The sequence below is a fragment of the Mycteria americana genome, chromosome 9 (genome assembly GCF_035582795.1).
Source record: "Mycteria americana isolate JAX WOST 10 ecotype Jacksonville Zoo and Gardens chromosome 9, USCA_MyAme_1.0, whole genome shotgun sequence".
Classification (NCBI taxonomy): domain Eukaryota; kingdom Metazoa; phylum Chordata; class Aves; order Ciconiiformes; family Ciconiidae; genus Mycteria; species Mycteria americana.
The window spans coordinates 16,551,176-16,570,435 of record NC_134373.1 but is presented as its reverse complement, the minus strand read 5'-3'; the positions used below and the strand labels follow the sequence as shown (position 1 = coordinate 16,570,435).

General features: G+C 40.3%; 1 protein-coding gene across 7 annotated transcripts in view; it reads right to left on the bottom strand.

Annotated features, from left to right (window-relative positions):
- Nucleotides 1-391: 391 nt before the first annotated feature.
- The window catches only part of PDE1A (phosphodiesterase 1A), a 236,041-nt gene continuing 217,172 nt past the window's right edge, over nt 392-19,260 (bottom strand). For 6 of the 7 annotated variants that reach the window (XM_075512640.1, XM_075512641.1, XM_075512639.1 and 3 more), the window contains 3 exons: nt 11,438-11,713; nt 3,881-4,000; nt 392-3,556 (listed from right to left, as the gene is read on the bottom strand). In XM_075512640.1, the coding sequence (XP_075368755.1) occupies nt 3,924-4,000; nt 11,438-11,713 (353 nt within the window). In that variant the 3' untranslated portion in view covers nt 392-3,556; nt 3,881-3,923. The remainder of the gene's footprint in view (nt 3,557-3,880; nt 4,001-11,437; nt 11,714-19,260) is intronic. The other variant, XM_075512645.1, reaches the window with a different exon arrangement.

The window sequence follows — 19,260 nt, the reverse complement described above, 5'->3', positions numbered from 1 at the left end:
GTGTGGGGCTTAGTTGCCGGCTGGGGTTAAACCACGACACCATAGTAAGAATTTTTGGGGGTGAAAAAATGTTCTATTGGTTATGGTTTTCTTCACCTGAGGGCTATTTTAGCAGTAAAGGCTAAGGCAGCAAGACTTGCTTAAATAGTTTTTAAAAGTGCTATGAGGATGCAAGTGAGTTTGTACAGCAAATCAGCACCATTATGGAAAAAGTGTGGAGTCACAAGCAGGTGAAAAGGTCGGAAACCTTTTATGCTTTTTATGCCATTTATGCTCCGTTGCTTTTCAAAGACAACCATATACAAATGAGCAAACATGCTTCAGGAACACAAATTTTCAGGAGCTTCACAATCCTTGCCCTCAAATCAAATTTATTTGGGAATATCATCATAGGAAATACGGACAAATACAGCAGAATAAAAACACACAGTTGTAGATTGCCTTGTTGAAAATTAAATAAAAAAATACTGGCTAGATCATAACCCATAACAATATTACATAATATATCTGTCAGATATCTCAAGATAAAAATACAAAATAAAACTCTTGAGGGCTAATCTACAGCTACAGCTCCTCAGTGTGCTCAATGCGGGGGTACATGCCCGTAATGCTGTGGGAGAGATGCACATACAAACACCATTTCTTATGGCCCCATGCAGTGTTTTGGTAGCGCAGCCTAACAGGTTTCGGAGAGAAACTATTGTTCAGGGAGAGCCTCCTTCCAGAAACCTTTCTGTCATCCGAACGCGAATTTCACCCAAGCTCAAAGCCTTAACTAACACGTGTTGGCTATATCGGTCTTCTCCACCAAAGAAAATTTCTCCTCATCCAAACAACACACTAAGCTTTGGGTCACGTCCAGGTAAAATCTTGCTAAGAATAAAGGAAGAAAGACAGAGAACCAGCTGGCATTAAAGAAAAACTGAGGACTCTTCTTGTATTTCAGTAACATCTACCACAGTGATTAAAACTGACTACAAATGAGCAAACAGGATTATTCATACACAAATCGCATTTCTATATTAATGAGTGAGTTCTGCAGGCACTGAGTGCCTCCTGTGAGATCAGGAGCTCCTTCTAGTTTCTGCAGTGGGAGGTCTTGGTGCCGGGTACAATCATAACAGGACACTGAGAGCCCCACAGGATGCTCCAAGTACTCTGCAGAATCTGTTATAATCTCTGCTCGTATTTCCAGGAGAAAATTCTTGCAGAGTATATAAATCATGATGGGACAGAGACACAGAGAAAAAAAAAAGGCAAGTTCAACTATGGTAAAAGTCTGAAATTGAAAATACAATAAAAACATTAAATTCTGATTGCTCCAGACTTTCAGTCTCAATGAACTATAAACTACAATGTTGAAGAACACTCTGTAACAAACAAATACCTAAGTGGCCTGGTTCTTAAAGATATCAGTCATCTTTTGTTCTTTTCAAATTTGGTGGGAACTGCAGATGCTCAACATATCTGAAATAGGGTCCCAAGTTCTCAGATCCTAAACAACAAGATTTTCCGCTGCCACAGCATATGGCAATTTACAATTAAAAAAATGTCTGATATGACCATTACATTTCTTTTCTTGTCATAATGACCATAAAAAACCATAAGATGGTTTACATTTTATTATAAAGGAAAAAAAAAAAAAGAGATCAACATTCCCAAAAAGGATGCAAAGGTGCACGGAGTGATCCAGGCTACTAATGATTTGCTCAAACACTAGCAGATAATATATAAATTCTTAACTCTTAGCAAAAAATATCAATTGCGTTGTAACATATATGATACAATTTCATTTGTTAACATTTCATTCGTTAACTGCACTGTACAGAAATTTGTCCATGCTAAATACAAGCCCTGGACCAGATACACAAAACAATGTAAATGCACTTTTTACATCCTATATGCACAAACATTTCTTAAGTTAAAGCTATGCACACTACTTATGCATAGCGTGTATATGGCTTACATATTCAGTGACAGGAATTCCACCTTTTGGCATGCCCTTATCCCAGGGCTTGGAGCTCGCACTGTTCCCAGCTTAATTTCGATTGCTCCGCTGTCAGAAGAGACAGTCAACAGGTATGGATGCGTAAGGGTCCCTCGTCTAGGGTGATTGTTTTACGATTCCGTCTTCAATCGGGACAAAGCGTGCCCTTGTTGAGGTTGAGCCTGATGCCTGTTGAGCTCTGGTTAGATCCCTGAAGCAGCAGACGAATAGCACATAGGTCTCAATCGTCTGTCGGCCTCTGCGTAGAGGGGAGCGCCACCGCCCCCACAAGTCCTCTTTCAGAGCGGACCATGGCTGATTGTAAAGACTTTTTGGTCAGTGAGGTAATAACCACAGGGTCCAAAAAGGAGAACTGGGCGCGCAGTGACCCGAGCCACCCAAGCGCCTACGACGCGAAGGGGAGCGTGGAAGTTTCCTGGCAGGTTCCAGCAGAGGGAAATGAGGTTGGCTGCAGCTGCGCGGGACGCCTGGGCAAGCCAGGAGGGGCCACGTGCAGCTCGAGGGAAGCGGAGATGAAAGTGGAGTCTCTTTCTGGGCACAGTACGGGCTGGAGGGCTCATTCCGAGGCTTCGTGCAGAGGTAACTGCCTGCGTGCTCTGTTTTCACTGCCTCTCAGAGAAAGATGGTCTGGTGTTTTCTTTTAATGAAACAAACGCTAGCAAGGATTTGCTGGATCCATGTTGTCACCTTTGCATTTGAGACAAACCATGACATAAGGCCTCAGTGTCACCTTCCAGTTCTGTCTGAGAGGCAACACGCTATTTTGCTGCAGTGGAGCAATTTTCATGTATTCCTACAGCTGCCGCTTCCGCCCTACAAAACAATAAGCACCAGCTTCATGCTAGGGCTGACAGCACTGCTGATGTCTTCTAAAATACTATAGGACTGAGAATGTTTTAATCTTTAATACTGGATGCTATTTAATTAATTTTAAAGAGATATTTCAAATACTGATTTGTTAAACACCAGTCCTCTCCGTACGGCATCCACCACAGTGGGGAATAATCATCATTCACGCAGGCTGGTCAGGATAACTCTAGAACTTCCCTGTACAGTCTACATATTTTTATTTCCAGATATTTTAAGGAAGCTAACAAGAAGGACTTGACTGTTGCATGCAGAACGGTTGCATGAACGAGTATCTATCACAATGTTTCATTTTGACTTTCCATTTCCATTGGACGCCAGTAGCAGTGACACGTAAGAGCAATCCAGTGCAGATGATAAATGTCGTGTTTTCACATGTCTCATGGTTAACTGGAAACGTCTGGTGTCAGTGATGCAATAAAGCGAGGTCCAACTTTGGCTGAAAAAGGTATTTTGGCTAGTTTAAGAAAGCGGAATAGAAGAGGAAATAGCAACAACAAACACAACTGAAATCTTGCGAGTTGTTAAGTGCCTTGAGTTACCAGCTCAGGGTTTTACGTTTTACACTTTTGATCATTTTGTCCAATCACTCTCCACAGAAACAGGATGATCCAAGAACAAGTGGACAGATAACAGCCTCTGAGAGCACGGGGGAGGAACAGCTAGAGTTCTTCTTTTCTCCTGCAACAGAGGTCAAACAAAAATTCATAAGCAACAGATTTTTAATACCGTTACTTCCAGTATTTAATATACTTGAATTGAGGATGGTTTATTGCATGACCATTTAGTCCGACATTAAGGATTCAGAGATGTAAAAGTATTGTTTTTCCCTTCTTTGTATTGAATGGCTTTTAAGGGGACATAGAAAGTGGGGTGTACCATGTCCCAGTTTAAAAATTTTGTAATAAAACCACAACTGGAGTAGAACAAAGAGGATAATAATAGCAATAAGTGAGTCTTTATGGTATAAAACTCTCCCCGTTCTAAGAAGGAAATGGCAATTACCTGTCATGCCTGAAATGTCAGAAGCTTTTAAGGAATAGCAAATCTAGTTCTGTATCAGTCCTTCCTTCTGCTCAGTGGCTTTTACTATATCTTCTGACTTCTTACAGTGCTTAGGCTCACCTGGAAGAGAAACAAATGTGACTGGGAACCCGAGTGAGGAAGCTAACCAAGTTAAGAGAATCTGCGCAGCCCTAGACAGACAGGAACTTTTTCCCCCTGACTTTTTTAAGGTTAAAATGAGGTTTCAGGCACTGCTTGCTTTAATTGCTTTCTTACCAGAGTAAGCATAGGATTGAATTAACTAATCATTATGGTTTATCCATAAGGCAAAAGATAGAATGAAAGCAATAGATCACATCATGAAACAAAAATATGAAGACATTTACATGAGTAAGAGTTAATAAAGTGGGTTTGGGTTTGGTTTATTTTCTCTTCCAGCTTACTGAAAGTCAAAATTCGCCCTCTGCAGCGAAGTGCTGTTTAAACCCTCTTTCATGCAGGCTTTCAAATTGGGAGTAAGCTTCTCTCAGAGAATGAAAGATGCCAGTGTCAAGTTGTAAGAATTCGATTAATTCAATCAGACAGGAGAAATGACACCGAGTGACACAAGCAGCTTTCAAACTAAGTGATATAACATGAATTTCAAACCCCCAATCATAATATTAAGCTGTTGCTTAACCTATTCCTTCAGTAATTTTGAATGAGTACAGCTGAGGAAATTATAAACTGAGATAGTAGGCATGGGGAGAATGTAGCAAACTTACAGTGTTATTTACTAACTATATAGTACCTTCTCAGTTTTAACCAGCTGATTGAGTGATCCCACCAGTGATTAATAATGCTGAACTGAAAATGTGAAAAAGGAAAAGCGCAGAAGTCTCAAAGCAGAGATGAGCTGGGAGAAGCATAAAATTTACAAAAATAAAAATACAGGCAGGGGAAGATTTTTGAAAGACAGAAAACAAAGGTACAAGAAGCTGAAAGGGAAAGTGGATGACGTGTGACCTGAAAGGAAAATTGAAAGACGGTGAGTTGAGGTTGAAGAAGAGGCTCTCAGTTTAGAAAAGAGAAAGGGAAGAGAGGAAAGGGAGCTCACGAGAATGAGGAAAGAAGAGAATTAATAGCTATGAATTCACCGTGGCATCACTGTAAACGAGTGAGAATTGCTACTGATTTTACCCTTGTTTCACTGCCATGAACAGTGGCAGAGTGAGCGCTGCCCACTTCGTAACGCGGCCACCAGCAGATGGGCCATATTGCCCCAACAGCACTCTTACCCACCCCTTTATTTTACATAAATTTAGTGTGGGTGGAATATAGACAACCAGTTCTCCAAAGGTTTTTAAAGTCTAGAAATTGGACTAACATGAATTAGAACAAGAATTTCTCCAGATCTTACAGCCTGCAGTTGTTTTGGGAGGGATTTAGCAAAACTTTTGTTATTATCCGTAAAAATAAAAAAGGGGGTGGGGAGGGGTATGAAAGTAAAATCTATTGATCTAAATATTTAAATTTTATACTTGACATAGAGTGGTTAGTAGAGTTTTAGGAGTAGGATAGGAGTGGTTAGTGGAGGCCTTAAAACAAAAACTTTGTATGTTTAATTTTCATTAAAACTCAACATTAACTTCTAAACCATACATCATTTTCTTTCTGTCAATGCATCGGTTTTTTTAATGTGATAAACTCTGCCCTATGAATGGTTGCTAATGGCTGTTATCTTATAATCCCTAGCCTTTTTATAAACACATTGTTTGCTCTTTTATATCGCCTTCCCTCCATCCTCATCCCATGCACAAACACGGATGCATGAACACAGGATCCCTTAGTACCGGGATCCTGATTTACTGTTGCTCTGTTTAGCCACCCAGCGTGCGCAAGGACCACTAACGAACCCGGCACCCCAGCGATCTGCGCCCGCTTTCCGTGGGTACAAAGGGTTCCACACTCAGCTGAGCGCCACAGGGCCACCGCGGCACTGAACGGTCACCAGCATCTGCGCGGCACGGATGATGCCACTTTGATTCCGCTTGCATTACCATAAATCAAACCGGCGTGTTGTTGATGTGGGTCTGTCCGCTGCTATTTAACCTGGTTATCCTCCAGAGGCTTTCCGCTACTGACTGCTGATGACGTTGAATGCTTTGTATAACGCGATGTGACTGGGTAGTCCTCTACTGTCATGTAGTGAAGTTACTGATAATCTGTTCTACCGCAGATTTATTATCTCCTTTACATTTTGATATTAAGGATTAATGTGGCTATCATCATGAGTGAAAAGTTAAAAGTGTGCCAATTAGCATTTATAAATCATTGAAACATGGAGTTGTTTAATTAAACATAAGCAGTTTTTAAAATTAATGTTCTAATTAATAAATCACTCGGGAGAAAAGGAAAATCATCACTTAAAAAAAAAGATCACCCTATAATAGTTCCACTTAACCTTGTAACATTCAATTAAATGGAAGTGAGATGATGGAAAGGACAAAGGTATCGTGGAGAAAAACGACATTCAGTCACAACTGGAGTTCTTGTAATAGCCACCCTCCGGTTCTCCCTTCCCACTGACCAGGACACGGGGCAGAGCTACTCCTGTTAATAAAATGCGATAGTCTACAAGAACTACACCTAGAAAGAGATGTGATACAAGGAGAGGAAAACAGTCCCTTTTTTCTTTTTTTAATAGGGAACCCCCTCACCATAGTACATCCAAACATTCAGTGACAGTTCCCAAGAATGCAGGTAGATCGTCCTCCCCTGTGTTCCCCATCCCTGTTATAATGCATTCGCTTACTCACAGAAAACCACACTGCGTTTTCTGCTTTTTATAAAGACAGAACAATGAGAGCTAACATACAAAATTTCGATCTGAATAACTATGGTGCATTTCTTCTTACTTTTTATCTCATTCTCCCAGCCCCAGCGCCCGCAGGTGCTTACTTCTCCGCCCCGGGAGTCAGCAAGCACTCTGGACATCGCTTTAGCCTTCTAACCCCCATCCTCAGTACAGAAAGTACAGAGGTAGAAAAATCTAGCATAGAGAGTGCTAATAATGTCCTGATAGATGTATAGTATTAGAGTATTACTAATAGTATTGAGTATTAGAATACTCAAATAACTCTAATTTGGGAAGCAGGGTCAAAATGTAAGGTCATGTGTATGCTACCTACCGCTTGCTTGAAGTGATATTCCATTGAAAATATCTGACCTTGGTTAGAGAGTCCTGTCTGGATCCGCTGGCCATCAACAGAGGTGCAAAAGTGAAAAGTGGGGATGCTACCCATGCTATATCTCCCCTCTGTGCTGAGTGCGACTGCATCGTACACAACACACTCACTCTTGACCATCTCAAACATCGCTTATACAGAAGAAAAAGGAGGGGGGAGTGAGCGAAAAAACAGAGACTGTTGTGCTATTTGTAGTTACAAGGCTTCTACACACTGCAGCAACGAAAACTCGTGCAAAAACACTAATATTATCTACATTTCGACAACAGCAATGACAGTTTAATGCCATTCCCTCCATTTAGAATGATATTAAATCATTTCACCATTGTGAAAGAGAAATGTGAAACACTTTAGCCTGAGTTTTGCCTTTGGTATTGAATATTGCAGGCTATTCCAATAGTAAATGCCTGCATTGCCTTTCTTTCAGTTACCCTTAACATGGTGGCACAATCTCTGCAGAGGTACTTAAAGGTGCTGCTGAAACCCAATATTAATTCATTTCGTCTCAAAGAGCCAGGACCTGAGTCTCACCACGTGTTTGTACAAAGTCTGCTGCCCCGGCCCCTGCGCATTACAGGGATGTAAATACCTCCAGTATACATTTTTAATTGGCAGGCACAGAAAAAGCCCACCATATATGTCATTTATTTATATAATCTATGACATAGTTAAGAAATTAATATTAGGTCTCCTCTGTGGTTTATTAGAAGCATAAAGTTCTGTGAAAGGGTCAGTGCTGACTTAAAAGATTATAGTATTTAAATAATACACAGATAGATTTAGTAGGCATGGAGGTGTTGGGTTGATGGTTGGACTAGATGATCTTAGAGGTCTTTTCCAACCTTAATTATTCTATGATTCTACAATTTTATGATTTCTTACTATATAGTAACATGGCTGGTCTGTCCTTAGGAAAGAAAGTTTTAAGCATATGATGACATAGTCCCTCTGTAAATCATTTCAAAGATCATAAAGTATTCAAAATATTTTTCTATGACATTTTAATATCGGGAAAATAGGCAAAATGCAAGACTGAAATGTTACTAAATTTAAAGTATAAATCAAACTATTTAATGACATAAAATCAGAATGTAAATAATATCGTGACTGACCAATAAACCCCTACAATGGAAGAAGGCTCAATGGAGATGGGCAAGGGGGATGTCCTCAGGAGATAATGCAAGGGGTGGCTGACCACAGTTGTTGCAAAGAGAGTTGACAATCTCAACACAAAGGGGACCAGAGGGTGGCCTTCGGTTTAGATAAGCACTTCTGTCAGTTGAGTGGACCCACTGACTATATCACAGTTGAGGGCATCACCTGGTGGTGTAGGTGTTTCTCCCTGAGTCCATTAGAGGAGTGTGACTGCCTCCCTGAGTTAGCCAGGCCAGCATGGAGGGAGTGAATACGGGGCTCAGCCCAATATAGAGTATAAAAACTAAACAGCTAGCAAAAGAATTTTGAAGAGAGCAACGGGCTTGACCTGGCTTCAACCCGTGTATGGCTTACTGGTGACTGCGGACACCCAGCGTCATGATGGTGAGCATATTCTAGAGACTTGTAACGGGACTCACATTGGCATTGGCATTGAGCTGTGTATCGCAATTGCTCTATTTTGCTAAGTGTAAGTTACATTTATAGTGTTCTTTCAGTATATTTTGTATCACTCTGCTAAATCAGAAATTCCATGTAACGTCAACTATCTTTAAATAAATAAATTTGATATTAAACATTACACCCTTCACACGTGGAATATCTAAAAGAACCTGGTCAGAGAATATTGGACTCTGACATTACTATGCTACAGGAACCAGGCAAAACATTCATCAAGCTCTCCGTTTACCTGGGTATTTATCTGTGCTGGAAGATGAACACAAATAATCACTGAAGGAGATGGATGAGAGGAAATTCAACATACCACAATGAATAGAATTTTCATATAAAATGACAACTAAAAATGCCTTTAAATATCAGATGCCTTTAAAAATAACACCTAACCAATATCCTTATTCTCTGCATAGTAGCACTCTACTAGAAATTTTTGATAGTGTAAATCAGAAATCCAGCTTCATCTTGCGGTTTTCTGACTTGAGGGACTATGAACTACTTATGAGGGGATCCATGAAAGAGACTAAAAGAAATGCAAACTTACTTTCTGTAGGCTTAAGCTGGCTGACCAGGGATGCACATTTCCACTGGAAAAATTCTAAGGATTCAGAGGTCTAAATAGGTGAAAAGTCACCATTCTAGAATGCAAGATCCAAAGAATTGGGAATGCATAAATTCTCTGAATTTCCCATGACAACAGCATGCTTTCCCATGACATCTGCTGCTTCTCTTACTGTGTGATTAATCATTTGATGCAGTTATGTCTCCTGCTATATCTCCCCTTTTTCCATGACTTGTTATTAGGCTGTGGTTTAAGTACCACTGCCTCTTTAGTGAGGCAAGAGCAGAGCAACGTCCTCGTATGAGCTCTGGCTTTTAGTTCAGGACCTTACCAATACTATTTATTTCCACAAAATAATGAAATCAATCTCTTATTTCTATTTCATTATTTATCTGAACTCTTTTTGAATATTGCCATCTTTAGTGAAAGAATATCCTTGAACTGGTGGAATTCATGTTATTAAATCTTCTTTACCATCTTCAAGAAAAAAATATCTTCCGGATCATGTTTGCCTTTGGAAATACACTATTATAAACTCAATCACTTCTTACTTTTTTGCTAAATTTTGCAGTTGGAAGTGTTAAAATACAAGGCATTCTGTAGAAAATTCCCTGCCTTAGAAAATGAATAAAATTAGCTTTTTCTAAAACAAGAAATCTCTGTTCTCATAGGAAAGGTGGAATGTAAAGATTGACAAGGCAACAGAGTGCACTAACTGCATGCTGAGTTGTATCTGACCTCTCAAACAGCATTTTTGTTGGTCAGCCATCTCAAGACCCCCAAGGACAGCTACACCACAACTGCCTTCTGCATAGTTTGAAAGATAAAAGATACAGCTTTTCCTACTGTGTTCCTCATCCAGGAGATGGGAAACTTCTAAGGCACTTAAATTTCAAGTTGGGCTTTAATACAAAAATTGGTGAAAAAAATACATGTCAAAAGACAAAAATGTCAATTATTAGACAACTTCAAATGCTGTGAAATTAATTTCAGTGTAAATATTTTAATTTAGGACCCTAAATTAACCATCTGTTATTTCTGATGGAAAAAAACCTGTCAACAATAAAAGCATGGAGTGCTGGAATGGGCAACTCTAGAATAAGTGGGAGTTCTCCATAAAAAGCATTTTTGAGAAATATGCCAAGTCATATACGTATGTCTAAGCTAAGCCTTATAAGCACTTCAATGTTGCTGCTCAGACAATGCCATACTTCTGGCACAATATTGCAAGGCTCACTGTCATAAAAGCATTAATGAGTTTAGCATTTTAATTAGAAGTGAGGAAAAGAACTGTCATTATACGCCTTATTATTCTTATTACCCTAATACCTCAAAGCTTATTCTAACAATAAGCAAATTCAGAAAATAAAATGAAAGTGTGGAGTGTCGTTCTCTTACTTTGATAACATCTATTCTTATTGCTTGGGCATCTTGCCCTTGATACTGTCTTACAATCACCAGATACTAAATCATAGTCAGCTTGTGATAAAATACTTACATTCTAAAAAAATATTCTGACTTTATAGAGATTTTCTGGCTGCTCTGATTGTCCTGCAAACTATAGTCAGGAGACTGATGTTTCTGATTAAGAGAATGACACAGTCCCATGCCTACTACAGTTAGCAATTTCTATCTACTTAAAGTTAACTCTAAAATTCACATTACATTTAGTACAAAGGATGTGGTTTACAAAATAATAATCATATTAGGTGCCTCAACTAAGGGGGGTGCATCTTAATAGCATAAGAATAATTACCTATTTGAAGAGAAAATGTTAGTTCTGTTTTGAAAGTTTACCTCATTCTCCAATAACAAACTGCTATTTAATTGCAAATATGCATCTTTAAATTACTTTAAAATCATTCTTTGGTTCAACTAAAGGTCTTGGTATTTTATGTAAAAAATTTTCTACTAGATACCAAATAGCTAATATCAAGTAGCTAATATCAAGAAGATGATATTTGTTTATATCAAACAGCTTTTATTTGGTGGTTTTAGGACATGCCTGAAGAAACTGTCTTATGCTGGTGGTTTGTACAACACCTTATTTTGATATTTTTACATTACTGTCGATGTTTGACAGGGAGATACCAGACACTGCTGCAGCTTCACCCTGGACAGCTTCATTAGATTGACTGGTGCTCTGTGATGAAGCATTACCATTCAGTGGGTCTGTATTCTGTGTTTCTTGCTGGGCATCGGTGAGATCTTTCTGGTTCGGATCAGAGTTAGTGCATTTTTCTGAGTTGCATTCATCACTCAGAGGAGTGTCGAAAGAGACTACTTGTAGGACGATGGATCTGGGAGGACAGGTTGTACCATCGCTTCCCTGACTACTCTCATTTTGTATCCTTGTTGCCTCTTCCTGTAACTGTGCATCTGTGGAATTTCTGCTTTGGTCTTTTTCCTGTTCACCAACATTTTTCACAAGTTCTTCTACAAAGAGGGAACAAAATATGTGAATTAGATAAGAAGGATATGCCACAATTGTTTGATTTCAGAGTAGTGACTGATAGAGCTGCACAGGGGAACATTGTGAACATCAACTTTCTGCATGAGGACATGAGCACTGGTGTGTTTAATCTGGGTCAGATTCTGCTCCTGATTACACTATTGCAACTGAACAATAGTGGTGGTCTGCTTTCGGCTTTGATCTCTAACTTGTACCTCTCTTTTTGGCCACAGTACAGAGCAAGGAGCATCATCAGACACACTGTAAGCTGAAGGATGGGAGCAGGAGGACCCCATGCTGCAGGCACGTCCCCCAGCAGTGGTGTTTACCACCCCAGGACTCGGAGGAGCAGAGCTCATCAGCTCTGCAACATAGAGAGGGCATGGAGGGGAGCACCTTGCTGGGGATGGGGGAGGCATCAGAACTGAAGGGAAGCCCTGAAGGAAGTTGGCCTATCAGCCTGGAAAAGTCCAAAATGTCAGCTAATACAGAGCTTCAGCTGGAACAAGTCACAGAGGGTTAGACACATGCAATCCAGTACTGCTGCCGTTACGGCTAGTGGCACGTACAGGATAGGAAGGAAGAAATACGGGGGAAATTGTGCTTCAGGGGACAGCAGCTATAGGAGAAAATAACATTTGTGGAAGGCTCTAGTCCTTGCTCTATTGCAGAGACTTGCAGAACAGTACAAATAAAATGGCCCAGAATAAAAGGAGACAGAACAGAGCAGCACAGAGAGGTGGTACCAGGAGGAACTAGAAGATGAAGAACACAGAGAATGGAAAACTTGTGATGGAGGGTGAAAAGTCTGATAAAAAATAACTGTACCATCTTTGTGGAGGGCCTATTTCTCTTGCTATTAGAATCTCTGTTTTGTAAATTCAGATTTTAGAATCTGTATACTACTATAGAAGATACAAAACTATCAATTTAAAAAGTGAAAGCATTGCAGTTTGAACAACACCTCCACAAAATAGCTGCATGATACTGCATAAAATTTCTAACTTGGCTGTGCACACTGTATTAAGGAGGGAAACCAAGTACGGAGATATTTATAGAGTTCAAGTGGCAGCTCCCAGAAACTCCGGTTGTGAGTGACCAGTCCAAACCCCGACCAAAAGTGACTGCACATGACAACTGAAAGATAGCCCAGGCTGTAATCACATTTCTACCACAGTCAGCATTTGGCAACTTCGTCACCTCACATTTCTGAATCCAAAGAAAGTTCCCCCTGAAGTACAATTTGGCCTGTGAAATGGAACGGAAAGGAACACCTCCAAACCTGAACTGCTGTGCAGAAGCATGCAATAGTTAAATAATTTCCTTCTTTTGTCGGTTCTTATACTTCCTGTCATACTTTTAAAAAAATCAAGAACTTTCAAATTTGAGCAATTTCTAAATTGTTAAGCCAGTTTTTTTACAAACTTCAAAGATCTGCTTGTTTTGGACTCCAAATCTTCTGAAACTTGGACAGGTACTCTTTCTAGACTTCAATGCAGCTCTTACAAAGAAGTGGTTGGGCTAAAGACATTAAGAAATATGTATATGCAACTTGAAGCAAATCTGATGTTCAATCCAGATATGTTAATTAAAGCATCTGTCACTCATGGTATAATCTACCTACCTAAGGCTTTTGTCCCAAGACACTGATTTATGTGCCATATTTACCTCCATATGGCAGCGCTACAAGCATTTTTCCTTAACTTTTTATAAAAAAGCCAAGGAAATTCCAAGATAAAATATTTCAGATTCTGTTCAGATGCATCTGCAAGTTAAGGAAAGCAAAGCTGAACTCTAATCGCACATAAAACTGTAATATTAACTTAGCTCACACTACAAAAGGTGGCTTTTTTAACCTGAAAGCTGGTAAGAACAGACAGTATTTTTCTCAAAGAATGGTGTTTTAGGACAATGCTAACCAGAATTCAGATTTGTCTTAGCAGAACTGGGTGGCTGACCACTTTATTCTCATATTAGAAGTCTCGGAATATTCATATAGGCAAAATCCACTATTATTTTTTAGTTCATAAAGCTGGATATCTAAACTTAAAATTGCTTTCCTTCACTCCCTACCAAACTTAAACTGGCAAATGAAGATTAACAGTTCAATCAGAACAATGCTGATGGCCTGTTCTTAACTTCTGTCATGCTGGCCTCTTATTTCTATGACTGCCCTTGAGATGATCTCAAGCATGTCTGTTTAAGGATATCTAAAACACAGCCAAACTCTAACTCAGGTCTATGCACATCTGATGGATGTAGCTTTGAAATGGAGTATCTCTGTACCAAGTTACACCTGATAACGTACTAGTTAAATGTCATACCTATTGTATTTAAACTGCTGCGATACTGTTTATTCCAGAAGTCAGTAGAAAAGAATATGTGAGCAAAACATGATCTTTTCTAAGTATGAAAAATACTGTGGACTTTTCAAATCTGTGGAGTTAAAAATATTGCTAAACATTAGTCTTTTTATGCTAATAATCATATGTGTGATTACCATTCCATGGTGATAAAATTTCAAAGTCACTCTCAGTTAAATAAGCTTGAGGGAAAGTACCTTGTCCACTTGGGAGGAGTTTGTTCAGGGCAAGCAGGAGGAGTGGCTGGTAGTTGTGTCTGAGACTGAAAAGCCTCAAGTACAGAATCCTCTATGATGATATGACAACTTTCATTGAGAGCCCCAATCCTTTTTCTTGGTATTGAATCTCTCATCTGCTGGATGTCTGAGTCTATGTTCTGACTTGCTTTGCTCCACTCAGCTTCAATCCCTATGAAATCCACTGCCAAAAAGATGAAAACTACTGGATTCTTATGGTGCGTCAGCCACTTGCGGTTGGAAATATACGTGCTGGAAAAATACAGATTTCCACTTTCCATAACAGCCATAACGATACTTTATATTATATAGGATTTTATATTGTTGTCCTGGTTTCAGTTGAGATAGAGTTAATTTTCTTTATAGTGGCTGGTATGGGGCTATGTTTTGGATTTGTGCTGAAGACAGTGTTGATAATACAGAGATGTTTTAGTTGTTGCTGTACTAGTTAAGGACTTTTCAGCTTCCCATGCTCTGCCAGGTGCACAAGAAGCTGGGAGGGGGCACAGCCAGGAGAGTTGATCCAAACTGCCCAAAGGGCTATTCCATACCATATGGCCTCATGCTCAGTATATAAAGCTGGGGAAGAGGAAGGAAGGGGGGACATTTGGAGTGATGGCTTTTGTCTTCCCAAGTAACTGTTACGTGTGATGGAGCCCTGCTTTCCTGGAGATGGCTGAACACCTGCCTGCCCGTGGGAAGTAGTGAATGAATTCCTTGCTTTGCTTCGCTTGCGTGCACGGCTTTTGCTTTACCTATTAAACTGTTTTTATCTCAACCCTCGAGTTTTCTTACTTTTGCTCTTCCGATTCTCTCCCCCATCCCACCAGGGGGGAGTGAGCGAGCGGCTGCGTGGTGCTTAGTTGCCGGCTGTGGCTAAACCACAACAATTGTATATCATAATTGGCATTTTCTATCATTTCTGCTGTCCTATCATTCTGATTGAACAGAAATATTTAGCAGTCTTTAAAAGAGGCTGAGACTGGGACAGTGGCTAAGTAACTAAAATTCAAGCAAGGCACTGCTAAGTTAATACCACTAGTGTGAGAGAAGCAGAGCTGGCATGACGTTTGATCCCCACTGCTGGACAGTCAGAATTGCAATAAATACTGCGGCAGCGCCTCTGCCTCCAGCCAGCCAGGAACCGCCAGGACCCGCCAAGAGCAGCAGGCAAGGCTGCTGCCCCTCACCCTGCACTGGGCTGCTGGGAAGGGCGAGTTCCTCCTCCCCTATGGACACACATCGCCGTGGCCAGCTGGAGGTGGAAATGGGGTATGCTACATGGCAGTGCAACTTGGCATTTGCAACATTGACAATATTTAGTAAGAGTAAGTAGATGAATAAGATTAATAAGATTAAACAACCTTCTTGCCCTTTAGAAAACTCCCCTCTTTTTTTTTGGGGGGGGGGGGGCAGTTAGGCACTGAACAGCTTAAGGATTATCATATCCATTGAGATAAAGGCAGACAGAAGTGTGGTGTGCAGTGCAGTGAACTCAGGGTACGTGTTATTGTTGCTACTGGTTTTGCTCGCTCTGTTTTATCTTGGTAAAAGTGCCTGGAGCCAGGCCTGTTTACATATTTTCAACTGTTTGGTATTGTTTTCTTTACAAGAGCCCAAGTGTTATTCAGGAAGATTTGTGTGAGTTCATCTGTAAAACAAATGGCTTCTCCTAACTGGTCTGTTAGGGGTGACTCAATCTTATGCCTCTCTTCTGTACTTCTGTGCTGTTTCTGAACTCCTGCCTTAAATCACTGTCCTTCATGAGAAGCAACAATGGCATTTGATACCTAAACATGGTAGAAGTGGTGTCTTTCTTCCCTTGCGTTTAGGCTGGGCTGTTGGCAAAATAATTGTACTGCATGGTTTTGTTTGGAAAACTGGCAGGAGTCATAAGGCAATAACCAAATTTCAGAATAGTTGAAAAATTCTGGCACTTAGTAATTTTGAATCTACAGAAAATGTGTTAACTAGTGAAGGTGACTTCCTTCCTCCCCCCTTTTCACCAGATACTACTCTTCTTTCATTAAATCACCTTTTTTTTTTTTTTTTTTTGGCTTAATAAGTCTCTGAAAATTGAAGCAAGTTCTTTAAGTTCTTTTTTTTTATTGTTTGCTGGGGTGAATGGGAACCCTGAATTCCTGTCAGCCCAATGAAGGACTAAACTGTCCACAAGACACTAAAACTGTCACACAGCTTAATCTCTAGCCCCGTGCCATAGGACTCGGTGGTCTCCAAAGTATCGCTGCGCTGTTGCTGCAGAAGCTCTGGTGAGCCTGCATGATCAGCTGCAACACTGATTTCCAGCAGCTCAGCTACGTTACTGCCTGGGTATGCAGCAACACTTTCAGGACATGGTCTACTAAGTGGCGAGGAAGATTTTGTACAATTGGGTACTTTCTCTTCTGTATATGGCCATCGACTTTTTTTTCATGGCCTTTCCGTAATAAGAAACAGAGCATTCAGCTACTATAATCTGCACGGTACAGGGCTTATAGGATACCTTTCTGTCTCCAGCGACTGCACCACTTGAGCATGTACTGACTTAACAAGAGTGGAGAGGAAAAACACAAAAGCCATGTGTAAGCAGAACATCTCGAATCAGCTAACGGCAGCAACTGCCACAGCGCTAAACCCCAGTAAAGCAAATGTCTGCTGAATCACAGCGCTATTTTCATTGGCTGTGTTGAAAACAAGCCACAATAACTTACCCTTACAGAAAGACATAATGACATTGAAGTATTAAGAATTAGCAAACTACTGAATTAGAGAGGAAAACTGTTCATTTTCACTATGAATTAAATTATTTGGGGAACCTGTAATAAAGAATGCTGCTGGATGTTATGGTCTCTCTGTGTATATTACCACAAACTTTGACTTCGAGGCTTGTCTGCCTTCTTTTTTATTGGAAAACAAAATTCCACAAAGCAGTGACAAAAGACCCAAACTGGGACAACATGGGAAGGAACTGCACCTTTCTAAAAGACATGTTCTCACATCAGCCATTTTAAAGAGAAGAGGAAGAGACCAGCAATAAGCATCAAAACTGCAGAAAACGAGAGGACTGATCCTGGTGCCTCTGGGACTCCCAAGTAAGTTTAAAGACATGTCCAAGAGTTCCCAAACAACCGTGATTTTTCCCAACCAACCTGCCATTTTCAAACCCAAGAATACATTGCAGTTATTCACAGAGTTATTTACACACTGATTCCTTCCACTTTCAACTCCTCACACAAATTTCATCACAGATACAGGAGTATATAAAGCCACTGCAAAGCACGTAATCCAGTGGCACTTGATATCACAGCATTAGATCGTATAGAGAAAGTAGCAAAGGCTTAATTAGCTATCAAAACTTTTTACTAAAAGATTTAGTTAAAAATAATTTGTGAGTTTATGTTTTCCTAGGGTGGCTACCTCCACCTTTTACTTCTCTTTTGCTGTTTAGCTGTAAGCACAGGGGCTTGAATGCTGGGACTTTTGGGACAGGGGAAGGGAGGGACGTGCTGCTCTGAGCCTACTAGAGGGAAAAGGTGTTTTAAGTCACGTAGCTTGTCACATGCAGAGGTGGGACAGCTCTCTGGTGTATACTCCAGCAGGATATATAGCAGGTTCTATGATCAGGTTCAGTTATCATTCCTTAGTCTGTGATTTACCAGGTACTGCCAATACAAAACGTTTCTTGCTACTCTTAGCTCAACCCATTCATTGCACTTCCTCAGACCACAGTGAAAAATTCTCCTTTTCCCACTGTTCTTAACACTTCTCTGGATTAGCTCAAAAACTGCTTATGATCTAAACTTTTTAGCACTGCAATTAAAATCACTGTCATTGGTCCTAGATGGGACTTCTTTAGCCCCCAAATTTATTTCTCTCCAACAGATTACAACAGTCCATTAGGGTAGATTTCATGTGCCAAACTGTCAGTCAGTTTCTGTGACTGTCACACACATCCTCCCACTGCCCGCCCTTCCTAACGGCTGCTAAATCACATTAACATGCTATCAGATCATCACTCTCAGATTTTTGCATTTCAGCAGCTGTTACTCTCTTCTTATTAGTGAGTCTGCAGAGAAAATCTTTCAGACAAAATGGAACCAAACCCTGTGGTTATTGTGACTGGAAGTATGAAGGACTGAAAGTGCCTGAGGGGGGCCTGCAGGTACCATGCAGAGGTCTTTCAGAAGAGGCATTTGTTATTCAAAGTTGCTGCCCATGGGGAAAAAAAAAAAAGCAAGCTGATCTCTACTCCAAAGACGCAATAGTTGTCATTTTGTCATATTTTTACTATCAAAATTAAGCACAGGACAGTGCAAGAGCCTTGTTCAGGCTCACGTATGTTTCATCCCGTCCCAGTGCGGTCAGTCATCCCAGACATACACCTTCAAGCCATGCAGCTCAGTGCACTGCCAAAAGGTGTTGAGGACGAGGTTTGTCACTGATCACTTTCCATACAAATAATGCAACCTTTGGTCAGGTTCTGTAACAGTTAACTCTTCAGAAGACTTACATAAGCATAAAATGGGAACAACAAGTAACACTGCCGTTGTATTATCCTGGAGATGAACAACGTTAGCATGCTTCAGTGGTGGGCCCATTGGACTGGCAGCTGGACCCTTGGTCTGTGTGCTGCATTCCCTCATGTTATTATATGACCTGAGGTGAGTGTCCTAGGGTGTCTGTGCCTCTTTTTGCTCAACTGTAAAGTGAAGATAATGATACTTATTTATCCCTGTAATTTTATTTACAATGATGTCTACTGAACAGATGGTAAGCATGATTACTAGTCCATACTCTTTTACTCTCTTAAGAGTACCTGAGCTTGTCAACCACTGACTGACTTGATTAGAACTTGATTAGACCGACATCAGAACATTTTTATAGAACAAAATAAGCATGAAGGAATAAACGTTGTAGGCATAAGGAATAAAC